The sequence below is a fragment of the Aspergillus oryzae genome, chromosome 2, assembly GCF_000184455.2.
Source record: "Aspergillus oryzae RIB40 DNA, chromosome 2".
NCBI classification, from domain to species: Eukaryota; Fungi; Ascomycota; class Eurotiomycetes; order Eurotiales; family Aspergillaceae; genus Aspergillus; species Aspergillus oryzae.
In genome coordinates, this window is record NC_036436.1 from 5,767,591 (window position 1) to 5,791,761 (window position 24,171).

Consider the following 24,171-nt stretch of genomic DNA (forward strand, 5'->3'; position numbering starts at 1 on the left):
GAGGATTGTGCCATGACGTTGAGGAATATGTTTTCCCAATGCATCGTATCATTCCACTCATTCGGGATTACTCGCCAGCCATTGATATAAAGGTCTGGTAACTTCCTTGTTCCTGGAGTTATCTCTCTCTTTTAATTACACAATAAATGGCAATACATCAGCCGTCCTGCCTTTCTCTTTTACTATAATCGCGAACCTTTCTCTAAGGTATCTCTCCCCACCACACCCACATACCTGATTTGTGGCATATATTTAATCTTGAAGACGCCCACCCCCTAGTCATGTCCTCTAATGACTTTTCAAAGAAGGATTTTGGTCCAAGTCCTGAAAAGTACTCGGATAAGAAAGATGGGTTAGCTTTGGAGGGCACAGGCCCAAGTCCGTCTCGACAACCTCCTGCGCCTTTCCATGCGGAACATGTCTCTCAGTCAGACAACAGTAGTGAAGACCATGGAAAGCTTAGTGGGGGATGGGAAGAGGGAACTGACCGAGGACGACTGCTACGATAAACTGGGATTTAGCTTTCCATGGTATAAGAAGTGGGCTATACTTACGGTCATCTTCACTGTACAAATGTCAATGAACTTCAACAGCAGTGTGTATCCCAATGCGGTCACGCCCCTGTCGGAACATTTTCATGTCAGTGAGCAAGCTGCTCGAGTAGGCCAGATGATCTTCTTGGTGGCCTATGCTTTTGGATGTGAGCTGTGGGCACCCTGGAGTGAAGAGCTCGGTCGATGGCCTATCATGCAGCTCAGTCTGTTCTTGGTCAACATTTGGCAGATCCCCTGTGCCCTGGCACCCAACTTCGGCACCATTATTGTCTGCCGCTTCCTTGGTGGCTTGAGCTCAGCGGGCGGCTCAGTCACCCTGGGTATGACTGCAGACATGTGGGAACCTGATGACCAAGGTTTTGCCGTTGCCTATGTGGTATTGTCTTCTGTCGGTGGTACCACGATCGGCCCTATCTTTGGTGGAATGATCCAGCAATGGCTGAAATGGGAGTGGAACTTCTGGATTCAGCTTATCTTTGGCGGAGTTACGCAATTAGTTCACTTCTTTTTTGTCTCTGAGACTCGCGCAACGATTCTGATCGACCGGGAGGCGAAGCGCCGTCGCAAGACGGGCGAGGATCCGAATGTTTATGGACCGAACGAGCTGAAGAAGCCCCGATTTGAAGCTAAAGATGTTTTACGTGTGTGGTGCCGACCCTTTGAGATGTTCCTGAGGGAACCTATCGTGCTCTTCCTTTCTCTACTGTCTGGATTTTCCGATGCTCTGATTTTCACCTGCATTGAGTCTTTCAACCTCGTGTTCAAACAATGGGGATTCAATCCTCTCCAGATTGGGCTCTGCTTCATTTCCATCGTCATAGGCTATGTCGTCGCATATGGTATCTTTCTCCCCGATATTTGGCGCCAGCGCCAAATTAGAAAGAGTGATGGAAATACAGCTCGGTTGCCTGAACGTCGCCTGCTACTCCTTCTCTTCATTGCACCCCTGGAGACGATTGGGCTGTTTGGGTTTGCCTGGACATCAATGGGTCCGGACTACACCCATTGGATCGTGCCACTTGTTTTTGTTTTCTTGATTGCCATTGCGAATTACGGGATCTACATGGCAACCATCGACTATATGGTTGCCGCATACGGACCGTACTCTGCGTCCGCCACTGGAGGCAACGGCTTTGCTCGTGATCTTCTCGCAGGGCTGTCGGCCATGTACGCGACTCCAATGTACAGCAACATCGGTGGCAAGTTCCACCTGCAGTGGGCGAGTACCATTCTTGCCTGTCTGGCCATTCTCGTGACCATTCCCATCTACATATTCTATTGGAAGGGTCCAGAGATCCGGGCGAGTAGTAAATTTGCTCAGACCCTGGAGGCTGACCGCGCACAGCATGCAGGACGCCGGGCCAGTCGCCTCAGCGCGGAGGAGAAGCCATACATGGCCTGAAGTCTTACATACTTTACTTCCGAATTGTCGAGTATCTCCACGTTTAAAGTTGTATTTGTGAGATATGATTTTATTTCTACTTTGTCTTGCTACATATTTGTTCCTACTTAGTTCGTTCTTCAACGATGTTGTATAAGACTTCAAAGGTGGTGTGAGTGTTGACCGAGGGGTGGTCTCCATGACTGTCAAAATACTTGACTACAACAGTTTAGATACCCAATTATGATACTATCCTTCGATTACTTACAAAACATACTCTCGCCTCCTGTGTATTTTATGAATTCTATATCAGAGTTACCTTTACCCTTTATATCAAAAGTACCCCTTAGACTTCACTAGCCAATGTAAGATAGCGTGCTTACGCTGTGAAGCTACCGTATCTGAAAGATGTCAAAGTCCATTTCGGAGCCACGAAATATACTCCGATAAAGAAAGAATCAACATCTCTCTTCCCCTTTCATCTCATCTAACCGTTGAGCAAGCACTTGACAAGGCCATTCGCCTTTAACATCCAACCTTTCGAACCTCTTAAACCCCTGAGACTCATAGTACCGGATCAATTTACCATCGCCACCAGCATAGCAATCTACCCGTAGTAACGAGACTCCATCCTTGCTGGCAAGATCACGCGCATGATCCAAAAGGCGTTTACCAATCTGATTGCCAGCATATTGTCGATCCGAAACTAGCAATCGCACGTAGAGCTCAGGCTCAGATACAGGTGCCACGTAGGGCATCTTCTCTCCAACAGCAAGCGCACCTACGATGACCCCCGGAGCTTCTCCATACGTACTTTGGGGCTGTAGAATTCGCATATTATTCGCAACCTTGACAGCGAGCCAAAGACCATGGCCGGTTGTTGCAAATTCTCGGAGTTGCTCGGCGCGTTGTGGATTCTCTGAAAACGGTGCGGTTCCCCACTGCCCAGTTCTGTCGTGCGATACTAGCCATTGCACGGCGGTATCTAGAAGGTGGAGGACTGCTGGGATGGCGTCTACTGTTCCCCGTATGATAGTGATGTCGTTGTTAATCGTGCTTTGGGAAATTTCAGTTAGTATCTGTGAATGGCCTTATGTTTTTGTTCTTCATTTGATATTGTCGCTCTTCTGGTTCTACCTCTTCTTGGGTAGGTTGGTGCTTCGAACAATAAGACTTACTTTGATGCCATTTATCCAAGCGGTTTGGAGAGAGATAGCTGCCAAATAGTCTCCAGAAGCGTATCTAATTCGATTTTGGGATCTTTGCAGAATTGACGAGAAGGTTGCTAATCCGGGAAAGGGAGATGGTATCTTAAATAACATCTCCATGGATAAAACGGAGTATGGCGGACTAAATCTAGCTTACTCCGCACGGACAAATTAAAAGATTACCAACTTTATTAACGTCAACGCATTCTATATTAGCCAGTTAAATCTATTTTTAAGCCCCACTGGATTATCTGCTAATAATGGTACACTGGAGTACGGAGTATATTTATTCGGACTAGCAACAAGTACGAACCCGAGAATATTTACTCCGTTACTACTTTTAAAATTAAGCCTACATATAGTACGGAGTGCTTTACTTTTTTTAATGTGGGCCTAGTCTCGTCTAGATAATAGATATCTACACCACTATTACGTATCTACCACTACCACTACCACTAATATAATGATTAATAATAAGTATTAGACTATAAGGTTAATTTATTTAGTCAGAAGATACAATAAAAAGTTATATTGTGAGGCTATACTAGAATTTAAAACTAGAGATGCGTGACAGTCAACCGAATATAATGAAGTGGATTCCGGTAAGAAATCCGAAAATCCGAAGTCTTGTCCGTAATCTAGATTTAGTCCGCGGTACTCCGTAGTACCCTCACTAAAGCGGCGGGGTCTAGAACAGGAATCTACGATATTGTAGAAAAACAGGTGGAAATGACAGGCGGTGCGTTTCGAGACGATAAATAGGGCTGTGCTCGGTGAGTGTAGTGATTTGATATCCTTGAAGGATATGGTGTGTATAAAAGGGACTGGTACTCAGATTCTCTTTTACTACTATCAGAACTAAGCACAGACTGGGTGACAGAAGCTGGTTACTAAGTATGAATTAAGTAGAGAGAGAGATAAGTAGCTTAAGTTTACTAGGGGCCACAGATTCACATCCTACTTCAGTTTCACTAGCACTAAAGTACAAATATCCCCGGGAAAAAACGAAAGGAAATAAAAGAGATAGGGGGCAGGAATAGAAAAGTAAAGAATAAGAGAAGACAAGAGAAGAGAAATCGAAACTGAACAAGCTATGCAGCCCGACCAATGAAAAAGAAAGAGTATTGGTGATGCGAGTATACATATTTTAAAAACACCACCTCAGATTACAAGGTGTCATGCTATGTACCAAAACCCAGACTGGGGAAGGGATTTATGAGCAATTGACCAAGTAATCCCAGATGATGATGCTTAGCTATCAAAACCGGCTCCCCAATCGTAGTCCTCACGCTGCCATAACAGGTGCTCGTCGTCACAATCTTCCACGGTGTGCCCATGAGGTATAGGTGTATCGATACCCTCAATAACTTTCAAAGACGGTAATTTTGCATCCTTTTGCTCCAACAAGTTTGCTATCTGGGCCTCTACATCTAGATCCAGTGATTCCTTATACTTGTGTGGGTATTCACCCGGCAAGCCATAGCCGTAGATGCGTAGCGATTCTAGATGTGGGGGGAGGTTGTCAACGAGTGAGAAAGGTTCCTTCAGACGACCGGCACCAAAACCGCGAGCGTAGCAGTAGAGAACATGGGTGCCGATACTAAGATGCTTGAGATTGGGAAAGCTCCTCAGCGCACACTCCGGAGCCAATGATTCCACAATAAGGACTTTTTCCCTTTGAGCTACCCAATCCTGGAGCCCTTCGTCTACCTCCTCATATAGGCCGCCCCAAGACGCGCCGCGATCCTCATCGAACATTTCACGGAAGGTCACATGCGCCTGGATGTCAAGATCTAGCTCTTCCAACGTGTGCTGGTGGGTGAGCAACGACTTCAAGAGATGTATTGCACTGACTGGTGATACATCATAGTCCAGCTCGAAGCGTCCACCAACCGTAAATGCGAACTTCCTTAGTCGCTTGGCTGACTGGATAATGATATCCAATTCCTCGGGCGAATGCATAATACAATGGTAGAGCATGATATCCGTGTAGTTGGCTGAACGTGGTGGAGGCCACATTCCTACATTGCGGTTTGGCTGGATAGCCTCGAAACGAGCGGATTCAATGGCGGGGAGTTCCCGGATGAGGTTAAGGCAGTCGTGAACATCATAATCCCAGTAGAGCGTGCAATCATCCGCAGTATTATCTATATCGGAGAGAAATCTCACTGAGCGGAGATTTTTCAGGCCAGCCACATCGCGCTTGTCATTGATGGATCGTCGGAGAAAGTTTTCGAATAGATAGATCTCGGAGGGTTGTTGCAACCCTAGTGGGCAGAAGGCTAGGGATTCCAATTGAGGTGACAGGAAGACAAGCATGACAGCTAGGGCCTGCGCTTGAAAATATAGGTATTTGTCAAATGGACTGAAGTACTGTAAGCGCCTAGAAAGATCAACGCTCTATCGAGGAGTAACTGGCGTACCTTCGGTACTTACTAGCATTTTGCAGAAGCATATTAATTACCCGTTCATGTTCTCCTTGCCCTTCGAACCCTGCGTTTCTGACTGCGAGCTGGAGCCTCTGAAGGTCTTCTGGTAGCAACAAGATCTGTGTTGGCCGGATCTCATAAGGGTCACCCCTATGTGATAAGAGCGGTGTACGATCTAGCTTGAGTTCGCGTAGCTGTCCCGCGAGGGACGGCTCTCTAAGAATGGAGAACAAGATCTGCAATCCCCTCTTTATCTCAGCTGGGGATCGCAGGCGCACTTTGTGAAAGTTGTCATTGCTCTGCAGTTGACAAATACCACGTCTTGCTGGAAGCTGAACCGAATTTGAGACTACCATCAGGGCAAGTGCCTTCGAGTGAGAGCCAGAGGTGTGGAATATATGTCGCCGGACGAGCCCTCTGCAGGACAGCATGCCAAATGATGTTGGAAGACAAATAGTGAATCAAGTGGGAAAGAACGGTGGGGTAGCAACGGGGTGGAAACAAAGTGATGATGAGGAATTGGTTAGATTCCCCTGGGGCGGGAACCACCCTGCTTTTATATGCTCCTTGGCTAGGTCAGGCCAGTTAACTACGTACGTAACGTAACTACCAGGGGCTGCTATGTCACCTGACCAATATCTGTACGATGATATATATTCAACTTGATTCTATAAGTCTGACATATGGATGCGAGAATTATGTTCCTCATAGAGATAGAACACCATTCATCTAAATCCAATGGTTCATTTTACAACTAGGGCTGCAAATACTAAATAGTTGGGCCGTAAATACCCGATAGCTAGTAAGCTTAAAAACCACCCATAACTATATTGTCAACCGACATCCAACTCAACACTTGCATATTATTGGAACGCATGTATCTAAGACCAAAGGAAAGATCTGCAGGTGAAATTCTCTCGGAGCCTAGGTTTAATACTAGGCGAAGGGGAATAATTCCAACTGTTCACTCAATCTTTAAGTGCCTTCAACGCAGGGACCACAATATCATCGAGCTGGTTCTTCAAAGATGAGCAGTTGTTTGCACAACCTCAGCGTTGGCAGCCCTAGACCCCATGTATCGCAATGATATCAACATCAGTTGAGCTGATACCCAGTCTCTCGTTCCTGATGCTGCCACTCTGTACCAGTCCGCGTCCACTTCTTTGAGAATCGCAGGTAGACTCTTGAAACCAGGTACCGTCTGGGCCAGAACTATTGCCTCAGCGAACAACTTTTCCCGTACGGTGTCAACTCGGCTCAGCAATTCTGGGTGGTTAAGGTAATTCCATACCCCTATTGCCTATACATATGCTCAGTCACATATGAAATAAAGGAATTTGCTCATTCGATCTTTGCTCAAAGTCTTACGTACCCTCCGAATGAAATCAAAAAGCTCTTCCTCCTTGGTACCGCTTTTAGCAACTAGGTCCAATGCTTTGTCAAATTTTCTCGGATCTGTCGGATTATGAATCACGCCATTAAAGATATCGTCCTTATCTTCAATGTCGAAAATTTTGCCCTTTACAATATTCAAGGACTTCTCGGTCAGAAGAAATGTTCCACGGTTGTTCCTTGTGCCCAGAGCGCTGAACAAACGATCATTAGGAATTAGGGCGTCTCCGTCAGCAATTGATGGCGCACGACTCAGGGCTGAAAGAGGCTTATCCCAGTATTAGACAAAACTTGCCCCATCTATAATCGCACTTTTCATAAGTGAGCCCGAGGGCAGCACCCCAGTGACAGCACTTCTTAGGAGTATTTGGATGTATGCTTTCTGTGATATATTAGCCTTGCCATCTCGCCTGTATAAGAGCCATTATTCAAGGTCCTTCACGCACCTCTACGACATGTTCTGTATTAAAAAACACACCCTTGGCCACTTTGTCGAGGTCCACTGCTTCAACACTTGTTCTAGCACACGAAGAAGCTCCCAACCTAGCCGATGCTGTGCATTAGTAAAGGGGGTATTCAACTAAGTGCCAGAACTCATCAAATGGGCAGCATACATGAATGATTTCTTAAATACCACTTTACCAGCATTGCCCTTGAACAGCTCCCCACTAGCAGGCCAGGGAAACGCCCTAATCATTATTTTCCATTGCCTGATTTGGAATGCCTTAAATGCTGGGGGTGCCCGTCGCTCAATGCTATGTGTATCATAGTCATCGTTGTCATATGGGTCCTCTAGATCTCGCCTTTTGTAGTTTGTACCAAGGTTGGTGGTGTCACAGTAATCCGAGTCGATCTTACACAGGTCCACACCATCACAGGATGATGCTAGTGTTCCTTGAGGCGTGCAGCATAATGCCTTCTTTCTCTACCCTACAATTGAACGTTGTTGTCAGTAAACAAATCAATGATAAACCATATTAACTGGATGTACATACAATTGCAACCAGTGACCGAATCCCCTTGGTTATCGGTAGCGATGGTGACTTCAGTGGAGCTGCATGTATTATCTCCACAGTCGCCTTTCCCTGCCTAGTGGCAACCTTTCAGTGGAACAGGGTTGTCTTGCAGCAATAGTGCATGGTATGATGGAAAACGGTACATTTGCTTTAGAGCAGGTTAGCTTGGAATCAGGTTCATCGGGTTTAAAATCCGTATATGATACCGTTCATGTTAGACGCTTCTGCCACGCTCACCTCGCCGTCCTTGCAGGATCCATCGCTATAATGGCCAGTCAGTAGTGCTCGTATAGAGGTGAATTCGATCAAAGCCAGCATACCAACCAGTCCAATAGCAGTCCAAGGTAAGATTATCGAAAGTGCTATCCTCGCAACAAAATGCTTTCGTCCCACGCTTGCATTTCTTTGTGCCAGACTGACCTGGAACCCATTGTAGTCACCTCCACCAGTGCTGGATGTAAAAAGCTTGATCTCTCCTGCATGGCATTGCCCTGTTTAGGCAGAGTTAGCTGCGGTTCTATAGGGAACTACCGTGTACTGACCATTACAATCTCTCCCACCCCCGCGCCACTGACAGGTAGAGGGAGCTGAATCTGTGTCGCAACATATCGGTTGACCGTAGTTTTTCTGGTGGTAGATGTGTCAATGTTTGATACTGTTATATACCGACCGCAGTCTCAATTTAAGATCGACAGTACATACCTTGGACTTTTGACATTTATCTTTGTCGTATCCCACTAAAGTATACCCTCTGTCACAGGTGACCTGAGCGATATCAAGATTGACGCATTCGGAACCTCGATATCACCCTTCATTCAGAGACCTTGCAACGGTTTGGGCTAGTACGTCTTGTGTCACGGAGAGAGACCTCGCCTTCACCTTCTCTTGCACTGAGGTGACGTTGGCCTTGCCGAGGAGAGCTGCATGGGCTGCAAAGTCACATGTATCTGTTCAACGAGCGAGTGAGCTGCAAATACTCCAAGAACCTCTAGCCTTGACAGCAATGGGGCATATATTAACCTTGGTCAGATGCCCAGATCAAGGAACCACCAAGGCCGACGCTTCTAGCCCAGTCAAGCTTTTGCTTAAATGTTGTTTTGTCGTCGTACGAGATCCATTGGTCCTTGTCATATGTGAAATGCAGAAATGCGGCCTCCTTGCCATGAGCAGGAGTAATCTGAGGATTTTTATCCAGCAGATCCTGTATCTCGTAGTATGCTAGGTAACCACTGGTATGAGTACAAGGTCCGGAGGTATCTCCTGTGGTAAAGGGACAGTCCGGAGCTGTATAGCCACTGTTCTCAAGCGTAAAAGTTCGACCGTAAAACCCAAAGCCCATAACGACTTTACTTGGATCGGTTCCAACGCGCTAGTGAAGGTCTGCAGCTTCCTTGATATTAGTCAAGTTGGTGTGGGCCTGAACAATACTTCCACTATAGGCCCCATGTTAAGAACAATTCCAATGATATCAAGAGCAAGATGTGACTTACATAGCATTTCGTCTGTCCCACTCGCCATGTAGGTCATATGTCATCTACTCAGTCTGTTTAGCATTGTGTCTCCTTTTTGGGCTAGACAGGGAGACTGACAAAGTTCATCTAGTCTGCGTACTTCAGCAACCCTGGAAGGTCGAACCATTTCAGATACCAGTACGAAGAAGGCGCTGTAAAACTTATGCCAAGCTTTCGGCCCGATGCATTGAATGTGCTTCTTAACTTGGCCAACAATTTGACATAGTTATCTGTATCTCTGGGCTTGCCACGTCGGTCACCCGCCCCAGGATACTCCCTATATACCCAAGTTAGATTGCTGTTTCTCATGGACTTCGCAACTACTACTCACCAATCAATGTCGATTCCATCAAATCCATAGGTATTTAGAATCTTTAGCGTATTATTTGCAAATGTCCTACGCTTCGTTGCATCCGCCGCAATCTCGCCAAATAACGGCTGAGTTACCGTGTCGTTATCGGAGAAGGTCCAACCACCCACGCTAACGTAGATCTTGAGTGATGGCTTCAAGTCTTTGACCGCGGCTACCTGCGTGAACAGTTCCTCTGACATATCTGAGCTCATTGTAGTAATGGTATAGCTCTTGGGATCAATATAGGCAAAGGCGAGATATAGATGAGTTAGGATGCCCACTGCACCAAGTCAACTGCCAGAACCGGTATGAACGAAGGATAATATCCGCAGGCATAAGACTTACAAAGGAGTTCCCCGGGCAGGGTTGGATGGCATTTGGAATCGGACATCCATCCCTCATAGTACCCGATTACTGCAATCATGAGAAGTCAGCTACCTATCCCAAAGCACTTTCAAACGTGCATTCTCTTATAGCATGATACCTTTGGCAAAAGGATCCCCGCCATTGTGGCTCGAGGGAACTGACGGGTGGAGTACGCATTGCTTTGGCATTCTGCTGTGCAAAACTCAGACGTGGTGCCACAGAAACCAAATTCTGAGCAGCTGTCCACTGATCCTTAGTTCTTCTCCCTTGACGTCATCGGATAGAGCAAGGTATAACTTACCAATTGTTCAACGGACACTTTGTGTTAGGCGTGCTTGCATACTTTCCACATTCGGCGCGGGCATCGCAGTTAGACATGCATCCATCGCCGCAATAAGTAGGCCCATAGCCACAGAATCCACTAGCACCACAGCATGCACCGTTTGTACAGGGCCTTGATGCACTACAGGTGTGGTCATCTTCTCTTTTTAGAAGAGAGGAATGCGTATGTGAATGACGGTGGCCATGTGAATGATGAGGTGAAGAATAATAAAATAATTAATGGTCAACGTCCTTGTCAGGGGAAGGTTGGGAAGTATTGTCCGAAAGAACACGTGAGGCTGATCCCCTGGCGCTTAATAGTACCAAGACAGCTATCACTAAACCCCAGAAACAAAGCCGCCCCCCGGGCCCCAGCAGGGAGAATGATGACATGCCTTGAATCTTCTTGCTCTGACGATGTCAGGGAAAACACATTTTCATGCGACAGCTTTGTGATGGAGATAGGTGGACATTTCGCAAGGGCATACAGGCTACCTTTTGATTCGACCCTTTCTCTATGCTTGTATGTGTATTTACACCATTTAGTCACCTTGAGACAGTGAGTTTCCTAGACAGGAGTACATCAGCCGCTGCACATCGGAAATTAAAAGCTGGCGATTCCCTACATGACATTAGCTACGTCCGCGGCGTATATCGGCTTAGAGCACGCCAGATACTTTAGCTGGGATATGTAGTACTCACCGGGAACGGCCTCATATTCATATATGTCTAGATTGAGGTGAGGTCTGGATGCAGGAGTAATTGAGCTACCCCGTTATAGGACTAGCCGCAAGCTGCAATGTAGCATCGCAAATTTGAGCTGTTTTATGTGTACCCGTAGGATTCCTAGCTGGCATCGGATCCCTGCAACACTAAAGTAGTGTCCAATAGCTTAGCTACCAGGTAGTTTAGCGTGTATAGATCATCAATGTCGGGAGCGTTGATGGGATCTAGGCAGGCTTGGCTACTAGGGTAAGATTAAATTTGATGTGGGTCGAAAGATCTACGACAGCACCAGGCCCTGCTAGCCAGAGCTATGGAGCACAATCTGTCCCTCAAAACAGTTTCAAGTGTCATACGACAATAGACGTTAGAAGGAGGTAAAAGGCATATACTAGCGCTAACGGGTTAGCTTCCTTAAACCATGTACAGCACACTATGTAACATCAACCCCTGCTCAGAGTTCCGTAGAGAGCTCTAGTGCTGCATTATCCTTGTTATTACTAGAAAGGTATCGAAAAATTGCGCAGACTTTATCTTCCGGTCAACAGCTGAAATTGCAGGCCCGCAAATTATATAGCTCACTCCAATATATGAAAAGCCTAGACCGAATCATGATAGCTTCACAAGCATATGCGGATCAGAACATGAATGAATGAAGCGAGAACAAGGAGGTCAAACCCTGAGTCGAGGTCATTCTTATGGAGTCTCTCGAGTATCCATCACTCTGTTCTTTACCCATCTGTATGTCTCTGGGTTATCGGCCCAACATGCAGTCGTATTCTTTGATTACCATTCTAGGCCTTGCCAGTGCTACACTTATCATTGGTCAACAGTTTAAGCGGTACTCCTACCCATGGTACACTCTCAATCTGACGCAAGCATGCTTTACCGCCATTAACTCGAGTGTTCCTTCATGCCCTTCTCTATTAGCAACTCATACAACTGGGTTTGTTCTGACTACTCACCGCAAGCATTGAGGATATATGACTAACTGATCACACGTAGCACCGGAACGGTAGACATACTGGGTGAGGATGCCCTTCAGTCTCTTTCGTTCAAGCAGCATGTACGGGGCAGGGAGACGTAATGGTCTACGATAATATTGCATATCCCGGTACGTTCAAACTTGAAGTGCTGTGGAAACGTATTGCTAAGACAGGTTCTATTTAAGCAACATTCATGATCGACAACCCTCTATACACGTACGATGTGAGCTGCTACAAAGACTCGTAAGATCCCACCAGAACCCGTGCCGTGGTAGGTACGATGATCTAACATATGAACTTCAGATCGCCAGGAAAGTACTGTGACTTGATCTTGGGGGAATGGCGAAACCAAACAAATGCAACGAACGACAACAGCTCAGCACATGACTGTTCTGATTGCATTCTTGGGCCGTTCAAAATACAACTAGAATCGCCGATAGGCTATGATGATGAGTGGGCAGAAGACTTTATCTCATTGACCTCTAGTTGTGGAGCTACTGGGTACACCTATGTAGCGCCTACAGGATACGCCTTGAATTCCTCTATTACATCGTCTGGCACGGCCACGAGCACCGGCACTGGGAGTGATGCTGCCACTCCAACCTCTACGCACACCTGTGTGACCACGTACACAGTACAGGCTAACGATACATGTCATTCGATTGCTAAAAAGCACAGTGTTTCTACATACAACCTCATGGTTGCCAATGGAATCACAATTTTCTGTTCAAACCTGGCTGCACCAGGAGAAAGTATTTGCATTCCGGAAAGCTGCAACTCGACAACCCTGTTGGCCGGGAATTCTTGCGCTCAAATGATGTGTGACTGGAACGTCAGCATGGCACAAATCCTAGCTTGGAATTCGATCATCAGCAGTTTGTGCGATAATTTCCATCTCTTTTACGGATGGGAAATCTGTAGGGGGTAAGTAGCGAGCAGATCAAGTTGTTCTTTATGGCTTCATTGTGCTAATTACTCATTTTTACACGACAGACCCCCAGGTGGTGCTATAGAAGTGCCCACAGGCGCTCCAACGACTACATCTGGCCCTACTGCCACTGGTGTAGTCTACAGCACACCTGCGCCAGTTCCGACAAATGCTATGGCAGGTTACAATCACCGCTGCGGTAAATGGTATACGGTAAGAAATCAACCTGTTTTACGAGCTTTGTCAGTGGGCCTTGCCTCTAGCCGTTCGTAAATTCTTTTCTAGACAAAATATAACGACTCATGCACCGATATTGCCGCTAATGCTGGGATTCCATACGAGGAGTGGCTGTTTCTGAATCCAGACGTCTTTGCCAACTGTACCAACCTGTGGGACGGATATGCCTACTGCGTTGGAGTCGTCGGCAACGTTGCTACCTACTCAGGATGGACTGTCACTGCAGCACCCACCACTAGCTTCACCAGACCTGCAAGTACAACGGAGACATGGACTCCAGGACCAACCTATATACTGCCGCATGCTCCGGGAACATTGCAAGACTGTGCAGTTTATAGAGATGCTATTGATGCAAACAATAATCCAACGAAGGAGTGGGGTCTCGGTACTGATTTCCTGGACGGGCTCGGATCAACTACACAGCCTGTTCATTCTATTCCCACCCTTATTCGGTCACTGTTGATGACTTCGTACAGTGGAACCCCAGCCTAGATGTATCGGATTGTGTGGTTCACAAGGGCTATAGTTACTGCGTTCTGATCTCATACAATCGTACGTATAATCTATCAAGTCCCATAGTCTCACTGCTATTTACATCGAATTGCGGCAGGCGGACCGCGCGAACTATGCTAACAAACTAAATCAGATACTTCGAGCGATCCTCCAGACGACATGCCTGTCGAGACAAAATGCGATACCGTCGATGAAGCGTGGATCATGAAGTGTACTGCGTCTGATTGCAATTGCTACTACGTGATACGTGGCAAAGAGGCCGAGGGTACATGATTCCTGCCGTGGTTCCCCCAGTAGCTAGGCGAAGCTGACCAACACTTTCAGGCTTTGAATGCTCTTCTATAACCGAAGGCTCTGACCTTTCCGAAGCCAAGCTAGTGGAGTTGAACCCGTGGATAGGGACGGGTGACTGTAGTACTGGGCTGTTTGCGGGACTCAAAGGTGAAGAGCAGCGCGCAGTTTGCCTGGGTACTGGCCCACTGTCATCAAGCACGACGACTTCACCAACCCGAGCAACTAGTCCTGTCACCCCAACCATTGGTACATCCACGTCCCTTGCCCCTTCAGCGACCGTCACACCCCAGCCGGGGGCAATCAAAACGTGCAATGCATACCATGTGGTAAAGAGCGGAGATGAATGTGCCACTATTGCAGAGGCAAACGGGATTTCATTGGAGACATTCTATAAATGGAATCCACAAGTAGGGAGCGATTGCAGAACTCTTTGGCTAGGATATGGCGTCTGTGTCAGTGTTTCCTCTTAGCGGTTGCAAGCAAGCATTTGGGTATTTAAACCGCTGTGGTCGGCATACTTCCTACTTTGTGACTATGTTAGAGCATTTCTGAAGAACAATCAGTTCTCGTATAATATGAAATCACAAACTAAGGTTCTCTAACTGTACATTAAACGGGTGATATTTGTTCTCCACACTGAGTAGAATAATATGTGCTCGAGACTTTGTCCAGTTAGTAGCCGGTTTCTGTTTTCATGGGTATATATAAGTCACGACATATATATCTTCCTGATCGAGCGATATAGCATGTTGAATTCTCAAACAAACAGCACCAAATAACGCTTCTAGCATAGATATAGTACTACTCAACATATAGAAATATCGTATAACCATCAGTCAACTTTCGATTTTTTTCAGTCTAGCTTTAGTCCTCTTAATGTAGTTGGTTCAATTTGAGCTAATTTCAAATAGTTTTTTGGCGCACGAGCTTAGCCCGCAGAATTAGGGCTTCGCAATTCTCCTGAGGTGATATAAAGACTCGGAGTGGACTATAACAGAGAAACTATAGATTGTTCCTGAATGACTTGCATTAATCGATCGGCAGAACGGCATCTCGCACGTTGATCAGGAATTCATTTCCGACATCAATATAGAATGTATAGATTCGGGTTTTCCTAGTGATAAGCCTATACTCTAAGCCAAGGTTGTCAAATTCTTAATTGCTACAATTTGTGTTTAACCGGCAATTACCTGCAACAAATATTAGTAAATAAGACACAGTGCGGAAATATAGCGGAAAGATTCTATTCACTAACTTGGGTAAATCTGGGGCCGCCTTGGCAAAGCTTCGAAGCTGTAGTTTGTAGCTTTCCCCGAAGTCTCCATGAATCCTGTCATCCAATCTTCTTCATTTCATAAGTGCTCATAGCGTTCATAGCTGTAGGGTTTGATTGTACCTGTGCGACGAGCGGAAGTTGAAGCCGCGATGTTCCGCGTCCGTGTCTAGCCGTCGGGCGCGGAACTAAATACCGCAGTGTCCGATACGAAGCCTGAGGAACATACTACAGCTTCCTCGGCCACAACGTTACAACCAATGAGGTGCGTCCGATTCGCAAGGTTGTACCAGTAATGATGGCTGCCCTCTTCAGCTGCATGGTTGGCGACAGGCTCATATTCTACCACCAAGTACCGTGACGTTGAACCATGGTCGGAAAGGTCCCGTGCAACAGACGTAATAACCCCTGCGGAGACTTGATGCTTAAACCAAAGATGTTTGGTATAAAACCCCGGCGCGTCGCATGCCACTTTAGCTGCAATGAGATTTTCCCTTCGATAACGACCATCTTCTCCCCTTCTCCTTAGACGTTCAGAGATGTCGTTACAAACAATTGCGATCGCCGCTATCGCGGTGGCATACTTCATCATCCGCTATTTGAACCGCACGGATGTCCCGAAGATCAAAGGCATTCCAGAGATTCCCGGGGTTCCTCTCTTCGGAAATCTATTACAACTAGGTGACCAGCATGCGACGGTCGCGGGAAAATGGGCGAAGAAGTTCGGACCAGTTTTCCAGGTGCGCATGGGGAATAAGGTGAGCTTTGACATTCTTTCGGTGGCTGATGTGAGGGGGGCGAAGCTAACCTGACCGCTGTTTAGCGTGTGGTATTTGCCAACAGTTTCGACTCCGTGCGTCAGCTCTGGATCAAGGACCAAGCCGCGCTCATCTCTCGCCCGACTTTCCACTCTTTCCATAGCGTCGTTTCCAGCTCGCAGGGATTTACAATTGGTACATCCCCTTGGGATGAATCATGCAAGAGACGGCGCAAGGCAGCTGCAACGGCGCTCAATCGCCCGGCGGTGCAGTCGTATATGCCGATCATTGATTTGGAAGCTACCGCCAGTATTAAGGAATTACTCAAGGATAGCCAAAATGGAACGGTGGATGTGAATCCTACTGCTTATTTCCAGCGCTTTGCGCTTAATACCAGTCTTACGCTGAACTACGGGTTCCGGATCGAGGGAAATGTTGATGATGAGCTGCTCAAGGAAATCGTTGATGTCGAGCGTGGAGTGTCGAACTTCCGCAGTACAAGCAATAACTGGCAGGATTATATTCCCTTGCTCCGGATTATTCCTAAAATGAATCGCGAGGCTGAGGAATTCCGTGTCCGTCGGGATAAGTACTTGACGTATCTGTTGGATATCCTCAAGGACAGAATTGCCAAGGGAACAGACACGCCGTGCATTACTGGAAATATCTTGAAGGATCCGGAAGCGAAGCTTAATGAAGGTAAGAGTGCTCCTAGTCTAATCGTTAGAGTTCGCCACTGACGGAATGGCGTCACAGCTGAGGTGAAGTCTATTTGCTTGACGATGGTTTCCGCTGGTCTGGATACTGTTCCAGGTAACTTGATCATGGGTATCGCGTATCTGGCTTCCGAGGACGGTCAACGTATCCAACAGAAGGCCTATGACGAGATCATGAAGGTATATCCGGATGGTGATGCATGGGAAAAGTGCTTGGTCGAGGAGAAGGTTCCATACGTATCGGCTTTGGTCAAGGAAACTCTGCGATTCTGGACTGTCATTCCGATTTGTCTGCCACGGGTAAACATCAAGGAAATAGAGTTCAACGGGGCCAAAATCCCTGCTGGGACTACCTTCTTCATGGTAACATACTTCCTTCTCCCTGGCCTGTGCTCCAGTAACCATACTAATTGATGTACAGAACGCCTGGGCTGCCGACTACGACGAGGACCATTTCAAGATGCCCGAAAAGTTCCTCCCTGAGCGGTATCTCGAAGTCTCCGAAGGCTCTGGCACCCCCCACTACGGATATGGAGCCGGCTCACGGATGTGTGCGGGGTCCCACCTTGCCAATCGCGAGCTTTACACGGCCTACATCCGACTGATCACTGCTTTCACAATGCATCCGGCACAGAACCCGGCGGATCGCCCCATCCTGGATGCGATCGAGTGCAATGAAATCCCTACGGCTCTGACCACGGAGCCAAAACCATTTAAGGTCGGTTTCAAGCCGCGGGATGCTCCGAAGCTTCAGCAATGGATCATGGAGAGCGATGAGCGGACGAAGGATCTGTAGTCTTCTATTTTCCTATTTTTAAAGTCTAGAATTAGCATTACGTTGGCTACGATACTTGCATGCTTAGAATGAAAATGTACATACTAGTATGAATGAAAAGATTTGTTCAAATAAATCACATATCCATGAACTTCATAAACCGAGCTAAGATTTTAGCGGGACCGCGAACCATTCATAGAAGTGGATAACTGCCGAGTGGATCGTCGCCGCCTAACCGCCTCGGGCTATAGTGCAACCTCGGCTGCCGAACCCCCGCATTAGCGAATCAACCCAATAACAGAACAACCGTCGGCTTTTTCCTCTTCTCACCGTTTTACCGGGACTTGCCCAAAATGTCTGCCCCGGCGGATCATGACACAAGCCAGGTCGCAGACAACGGTGACAACCGTACGATAGAGAACGACACGGAATCACACGACCCCCGTCCGCGGAAAAGACGGAAATACATCGCAAAGGCATGGTGGGTCATGTTCATCCTTTCCGGTATTGTCAACAGATGAAGGTCTCACTGAAACCCCGAAACAACAGTAACGAGTGCAAGCGGCGGAAAATCAAATGTAATGGAGAGACACCATGTCAAAGATGCGGAAGACAGCGGATTGGATGTGTGTACGCGGAAGGACAGCGACAAGAAATTAGCGGGAATGAACAGTAAGAGCCGGTCCGTGGGGTGGAGAGAAGTGATGCTGACGGAAACTAGCGGGTTGGATCAATTGTGCGAGCAGATGAAAGCCATGCAGGAGCAGATCACTGCTTTGACGACTGCCGTTCATACTCTGACTCAAGGTGCTGCTGTTCCGACGTCATTATCGCGACCGGACCAGACCTGCTTTTCTATTTCCTCACAGAGACCGTTTCGGCGTGTTTCATCGGCTAAGGAGTTGACTTTTCAGGGTCCCACGACCTCTGCGTTTAGTTTTGATCTTGCGAAATCGAGTCTTCAGCGGCGTGGGATTGTCGAGCGCAATGATGCTGGTGAGGATGGGGATTTGACCCAGGAGCCGTCGCCTATGCCATCGCCCTCACCCACTCAGGTGTTGCATACACGACAGGGTGATCCGCTGTGGACTATTGGAAAGGATGAAGCTCTTCGATTGTGTAGGGTGTATGAGGAGGAGATGGGGATCATGTACCCTGTGTTGGACTTGCAGGAGCTCCTCAACCAGGTCGAGATCCTATATGGTCAAGTGGAAACAGAAGGCTGGTCGGAGGCTTCTGTACAGCATAATGGTCATATGAAGGTGGATGATTACGACGTCCATATTCTCAGGTTGGTTCTTGCGTGTGCAATTACGGCTGAGGCAAGCGGAAACAGCGATTTGGCTATGAGGCTGTTTGAAGATGTACAGAAGGTAGCAGATAACTGCGTATGGGGGCCTCCGGACATTAGAGGTATCATGTTCCTGACGTTGGTGGTAAGTCCTGCTGTAGTGTTGTTCCTCGCAGGATCTGACATAGTCATAGTCGATTTTCTATTTTCAAATGGATGAAGAAGCGCTTGCGTGGAGGACGATCGGCATCGTGGAACGTATGTGTCTGGAGAAAGGTCTTCACCGACGGGAAACATTGCAACAACCGGCTATTTTGGCTGAAGGGAAGGAGCGTATTCTACGATTATTTTGGTCCATATATGTGCTGGATATGCGCTGGAGTTTCGGGACAGGCATGCCCTTTGCCTTGGAAGACACAGATATTGACCCGTGGCTTCCAGAGCCCGAGGAAAAGACCCCCTACTTGCGGGTGATGATCCGGTATAGTCGCATTGCGGCGAAGGTGTGGAAGTTCATATCAGCTTTCAACAACACGAACGAGATCAAGAAGGACGAAATGAACTATTTAGATTGGCAGGTCCTACGGTGGGCTGCTGCAATACCTGATTCCTTGCGTCTTGATCAGCCATTTGATCAGGCGCAACAGGATCCACGGAGTATCCGCCGGCTACGATCTTTACTTTACCTACGCGCCAATCAGCTGCGGATGCTAATCTATCGGCCAGTATTACATTCAGCGGCTCATATAATGCGTTATCCAGCAGAATCGCAAATAGTCGTTGACCTTGCCAAAGACACCATCCAGTTCATCACGAAACTCAACGAAACATCAGACATATATCGTCTTCAGCAGGTTACATTCAACTGGTTTCTCGTGTCAGCCCTTGCCGTTATATTTCTCGCCGTATCTCAGACACCCTCCCAATTCAGCGCTCACTCTAAAGTGGAGTTCTACATGGCCCTGGAGTTAGTCAAAGGCTTCTCGCCGCGATCATATGTATCCCGACGACTGTGGAGGTCAATCAAGGGGCTTCGAAAGCTGGGACCTCAACTTGGGCTGCAAACCCACCACCAGCCCGAAGAGACAGTTCGGCACGTGCTCGAGCCAGCCGCTGGTACTGCAGCAGTAGACTCAATGGAGCAGGTACCGGCACCCAGTACGCAGAGCCATACGACACCAGACGGAGCTCAGATGACACGGGAGCTGATGGAATGGTTCGAAGCAGTGGGTAATATTGAAGACCAGATCATGTCATTGGGGACAGGTGTGCAGACATATGAGGAGCCATGGCAGTATGGGGCTCGCATGGGGAATGGCTACACGTTTGACTTTGGAGGCGAGTTGTCGAGCCTGATGAAGGATTGCTTCTGATGGTACTATAACAAATGGCACGAGGTTTATTTACCCTTAATACCTTCCACTGTCTTGAGGTACAATGGTAGGAAATTTGAGTAGTTTAGTGTAGGAAAACCGACAAAGAATAAATTAAACGACCACTTGAGATTGCAAGTAGCGGTATGCTATGAGAGGTAGAGGGTTGCCGACCTTCTGTAGGTCTGGGGGGTAACTACGGTTCTTATATACATTTAGAGACAGAGTGTAGCTCCAGGGTGGAGCTACGTGGTCCCTCTAAGCCCCATGGCTATTCTCCTTAGCAGTACGCTGTAGCCGAGATCACACACTTCTTCCTAGAAATATCACCGCCTTAGGAACGGCACAAAGGACCACCCAAATCAAACAACCAATGCACCCTCTCAAATGAATTGTGTTAGACCTTGGTTCCTGGTATACTAATGAATCAACCACACCTATTAAAAGAGTATAGCTCTAACCCTGACCCACACAATTGATGAAATACTGCTCTCCCGGCAATTAATCTAGCCATCGTGCCTTTCAGACAACGCGTAGAAGACCTTGACTAATGCGAAAAGGATTAATCGTGGTCTGTGCAGCCTTCTGGTAGCGTGTGTCACTAGACGGATGATGAGCATAATTGTTGGTCTCATTTCATGAAGTTCAAAATTGTTTGATGTTAGAAGTGGCTTGGTAGAAGACGTGTGTATAATGAAAAACGCAAGTGTGGATGCTATATAGACGAGCCTCAACCAAGAGCTACATGATTTTACAAATAGGTCCCTGGTAATACATTAATGAGTGAATGTATAGATGGTCAATATATGTTTAGTAGTACTGTGGAAGTTCCCTAACGTATATGATTAAGGATGTTATACCTGGACTTAAAATAGGGGTAAAGTTGCTTAAAGTAATAAGGCTACGCAATATCCATGTCTCTCTTTATTATACGATCTGCTCAAAACCAATAGAACACTTTACATGGCGACGGAAGTGTACATTGTCGAGTAGGAACCCTAAGATGATGCTGTAGAACATATACGAGCCATTCGTACATATAGTCCAAACGACAAATAGGTTACAGGTGCGCCGTGGAGGAAGCAGCGGAATGATGGCCTTGGTTGGATAGACCACGAGGGAAGGTGAGATATCTATTCAAATGTCCAGGCGCTTTGTTGAGTGATTTATCAGTCTATTGATTTATTGTCTTGGTCTTTTTGCGTTTTAGTATGTGTTCTTTATGGGTTGATAGTGTTGATTGACATGCTCGTGAAGAAGAAAGAAGAGAAGCTAATGAATGGCAAGATATGAAGTACTAGAGCTGATAGAGATGTAATGCTCTGGATTGACCTTCAACACTACATTGAAGGGAGATAACTCAAAGGGTTCAAATACAAGCTACATTCAAATTCAGATCGTAGCGAATATGCATTGAGGTACTAACAATGACCAAGGCGTCGATATTTCCAACATACCACCTTAGCCTGCAACATCCCCACCAGATATCCAGCTTAAATTTAAGTCGACTCTGTACTAAACGTGGAACTAGATACCCCTTCCCTAAATAGTGAGCGATAAGGGTCATCGAAGACAGGCGAGCGAGGTCCGACGACAGCTGGTTTAGGCACAGCTGGTTCAGGCTCAAGAGGTTTATGTCTGGTCTTGGCGTACGTATCTACAAATGCAATTAGCTCAATCCACCATAGCCAAAAGCTTGAATTAACTGGTATATAAATATGCTTACCTTTCTTGGAGACTATCTCAAAGACAATTTCCTTCCCATCTGTTATCAGTCGTGATATAGTATATTTCCATTGTATCTCTTGAAAAATGTAAATGGGCTTCTCATTGATGGTGTATTTTAGCAGATGCTCCGTGGTGGAAAACGCGCATTGTTGGGACAGATATATATTCCAAGTTTCCCAGGACAGATATTGGACTGCAGTGCTCGGCTCTTTTACTCCGGGATACATAGAGAAATGACCAGCCAGGGCATCGCCCCTTCGAATTTCATCTATGGTATTCTCGACGCTAATGGAATCGGTCCAAGCAATCCGTGGCACCTGGGAAGAAGGTACGGACATGATGTACGAATAGAAAAGTGAAAAGGCCACTGTAACTCGTTCCAGAATGACTGATGGCTAGGTACCGGCGTGAGATGGCGGATTATTGTAGGGTGAGAAAGACGAGGTACAGTAATCAAAGAATTGAGATGGGGAGATTGAAATACAGCATGTGGTAGCCAAATCTTGATCGCTGGACAAGAAGAAAAGGATTTCTCATGGTTTAGATCAACAGAGCTTTTATATGTCTCCAGCCAGCCTCTGTGCTGGATATACCCAAGACCAACTGAAGTATTCCGTCACTGGTTTGGCAGAACATCAGAACTACAGCGCATTGTGTCTGAAGGTACCTTTATTGATCAATCTTTTATCTATCCTTTATTGAAACACCCTGCGATATCGGTAGCCGCATACGTTTTCTAGCTTTATTCCACGAAACCTTCCAGAAGAACATGTGCTTATAAGAATACCGAATACTCGTTACAGGGAGGCGAAGGGACAAGGGCATGAAACATTTATCGGATCAATTATAAAGGGACTTTCCCAATGTCTTCAAGTCTTTGACGGTAAAGTCCGTAACCAACATATGGGCCGGCTCATGCGCGAACACAAGTCCTTCGATTCGGTCTCCTGCCGACTCTACTGCCATCTGAGGTGTGACACCACACGCCTAGTAGACAATCAACAAAACTGATTTTGAAAAAGGAAAACAGAAACTTACCCAGAAGACTGGAATTTCCCCTTCCTCAAAAATCTGCCTCTCTCCGAAATCCGGCTTCTCAATATCACTGATTCCCAACCGCTCGAGCGCATCCCATCCCCAGTCAACAGGCTCCCCATGCGTGGCCAGGAATGGTCTTGTGATCTCCCGAACTCTCTCTACATCTTCCACGCGATAGGGTCTCATCGAGACAATGCAAGTTCCGTTCTTAAAGATCCCCGAAGCCAACAATGGAATGCGTGTTTTGTACATGGCAACAATCGTTCCCGTGTCTTGGTGTCTTGGTTTCAGGCCCGCGTCAGACAGGGCATCTTCAAAGGAAAACGAGCATCCGATTAGAAAGCCGACGTAGTCGTCTGTCCAAAGGTTCACGAGATCGGTACGGCTTTCAAGATATTTGCCATTTTTATAAACGCGGTATTTGGGACAGTCCGTGCGAAGGTCGAAGTCCTTGTCTTTGATACACGATGACGGGTAGATGATGTGGGGATTGCCCTTCTGGGTGAGTCCAAGTAAGGGACAGGAGACTGGGTTGCGGAGACACAGATTGTGGAAATCCTCGGCATGCTTGGAGGGAAGGATGAGAAGGTTGGCTTGTAGATACCCTGGAGCTAGGCCCGAGGTGTTGGTTATGTGGTTTTGGCGGCCGAGAAGGCGGACTTGGTGGGCTGTTTGACCTTGCGTGGGGTCCATCTCTACAGTAGTATATTGGTTGTCGATTGAGTGAGTACTTGTATTCTACATATGCGTTATATCCCTTTCCCCGCGGAATGGAATGGTTATTTTCCGCCATGACGGAGTGTCAACGACTAGCAAGGGTTGTAACATAGTAGGGCATACAACAATCCACTTGTTTTCCCCATATCCACCTTCGGGGCCCACTCCCCGATATCTGGGGATTTATCAGTCAGACCACCCAATGAGCGAATGATATCAGTAGGGGTCACCGACTGATAAAATCCTCTCCACCACTTATCTTGACCCTTCGGCCCGAACGGGCTTCCTCTA

General features: G+C 46.9%; 11 protein-coding genes across 11 annotated transcripts; 5 read left to right on the forward strand and 6 right to left on the reverse strand.

Moving 5' to 3' along the window:
* Positions 1–417: 417 nt before the first annotated feature.
* Positions 418–1,956, forward strand: AO090003001353 (putative MFS multidrug transporter; the record flags this gene model as incomplete). Its single annotated transcript, XM_001820362.1, has 1 exon — positions 418–1,956. The coding sequence occupies one exon, from the start codon at positions 418–420 to the stop codon at positions 1,954–1,956; it is 1,539 nt and encodes a 512-aa protein (XP_001820414.1).
* Positions 1,957–2,314: 358 nt separating this feature from the next.
* On the reverse strand, positions 2,315–2,771 carry AO090003001355 (uncharacterized protein; the record flags this gene model as incomplete). Its single annotated transcript, XM_023235283.1, has 2 exons — positions 2,315–2,336; positions 2,428–2,771. The coding sequence occupies 2 exons, from the start codon at positions 2,769–2,771 to the stop codon at positions 2,315–2,317; spliced, it is 366 nt and encodes a 121-aa protein (XP_023090316.1).
* A 1,623-nt stretch (positions 2,772–4,394) lies between these two features.
* AO090003001356 (uncharacterized protein) lies at positions 4,395–5,462 on the reverse strand (the record flags this gene model as incomplete). Its single annotated transcript, XM_001820364.3, has 1 exon — positions 4,395–5,462. The coding sequence occupies one exon, from the start codon at positions 5,460–5,462 to the stop codon at positions 4,395–4,397; it is 1,068 nt and encodes a 355-aa protein (XP_001820416.3).
* Positions 5,463–6,913: 1,451 nt separating this feature from the next.
* On the reverse strand, positions 6,914–7,612 carry AO090003001357 (uncharacterized protein; the record flags this gene model as incomplete). The annotated part of the gene is made up of 4 exons (XM_023235284.1): positions 6,914–6,922; positions 6,945–7,222; positions 7,443–7,517; positions 7,579–7,612. The coding sequence occupies 4 exons, from the start codon at positions 7,610–7,612 to the stop codon at positions 6,914–6,916; spliced, it is 396 nt and encodes a 131-aa protein (XP_023090317.1).
* A 1,383-nt stretch (positions 7,613–8,995) lies between these two features.
* AO090003001358 (uncharacterized protein) lies at positions 8,996–9,514 on the reverse strand (the record flags this gene model as incomplete). Its single annotated transcript, XM_023235285.1, has 2 exons — positions 8,996–9,275; positions 9,471–9,514. The coding sequence occupies 2 exons, from the start codon at positions 9,512–9,514 to the stop codon at positions 8,996–8,998; spliced, it is 324 nt and encodes a 107-aa protein (XP_023090318.1).
* A 64-nt stretch (positions 9,515–9,578) lies between these two features.
* On the reverse strand, positions 9,579–10,055 carry AO090003001359 (uncharacterized protein; the record flags this gene model as incomplete). The annotated part of the gene is made up of 2 exons (XM_001820367.3): positions 9,579–9,768; positions 9,823–10,055. 2 exons carry the CDS (start codon positions 10,053–10,055, stop codon positions 9,579–9,581), a joined length of 423 nt encoding a protein of 140 aa, XP_001820419.3.
* Positions 10,056–11,996: 1,941 nt separating this feature from the next.
* AO090003001360 (LysM peptidoglycan-binding domain-containing protein) lies at positions 11,997–13,896 on the forward strand (the record flags this gene model as incomplete). The annotated part of the gene is made up of 5 exons (XM_023235286.1): positions 11,997–12,199; positions 12,259–12,336; positions 12,543–13,163; positions 13,233–13,432; positions 13,532–13,896. The coding sequence occupies 5 exons, from the start codon at positions 11,997–11,999 to the stop codon at positions 13,894–13,896; spliced, it is 1,467 nt and encodes a 488-aa protein (XP_023090319.1).
* A 2,127-nt stretch (positions 13,897–16,023) lies between these two features.
* AO090003001361 (cytochrome P450) lies at positions 16,024–17,754 on the forward strand (the record flags this gene model as incomplete). Its single annotated transcript, XM_001820369.3, has 4 exons — positions 16,024–16,242; positions 16,308–16,941; positions 16,999–17,321; positions 17,380–17,754. 4 exons carry the CDS (start codon positions 16,024–16,026, stop codon positions 17,752–17,754), a joined length of 1,551 nt encoding a protein of 516 aa, XP_001820421.1.
* A 332-nt stretch (positions 17,755–18,086) lies between these two features.
* AO090003001362 (Zn(II)2Cys6 transcription factor domain-containing protein) lies at positions 18,087–19,117 on the forward strand (the record flags this gene model as incomplete). The annotated part of the gene is made up of 4 exons (XM_023235287.1): positions 18,087–18,214; positions 18,283–18,405; positions 18,455–19,024; positions 19,114–19,117. The coding sequence occupies 4 exons, from the start codon at positions 18,087–18,089 to the stop codon at positions 19,115–19,117; spliced, it is 825 nt and encodes a 274-aa protein (XP_023090320.1).
* Positions 19,118–19,236: 119 nt separating this feature from the next.
* Positions 19,237–20,397, forward strand: AO090003001363 (fungal specific transcription factor domain-containing protein; the record flags this gene model as incomplete). The annotated part of the gene is made up of 1 exon (XM_023235288.1): positions 19,237–20,397. The coding sequence occupies one exon, from the start codon at positions 19,237–19,239 to the stop codon at positions 20,395–20,397; it is 1,161 nt and encodes a 386-aa protein (XP_023090321.1).
* Positions 20,398–22,965: 2,568 nt separating this feature from the next.
* AO090003001364 (DUF1445 domain protein) lies at positions 22,966–23,856 on the reverse strand (the record flags this gene model as incomplete). The annotated part of the gene is made up of 2 exons (XM_001820372.1): positions 22,966–23,112; positions 23,164–23,856. 2 exons carry the CDS (start codon positions 23,854–23,856, stop codon positions 22,966–22,968), a joined length of 840 nt encoding a protein of 279 aa, XP_001820424.1.
* Positions 23,857–24,171: the final 315 nt, after the last annotated feature.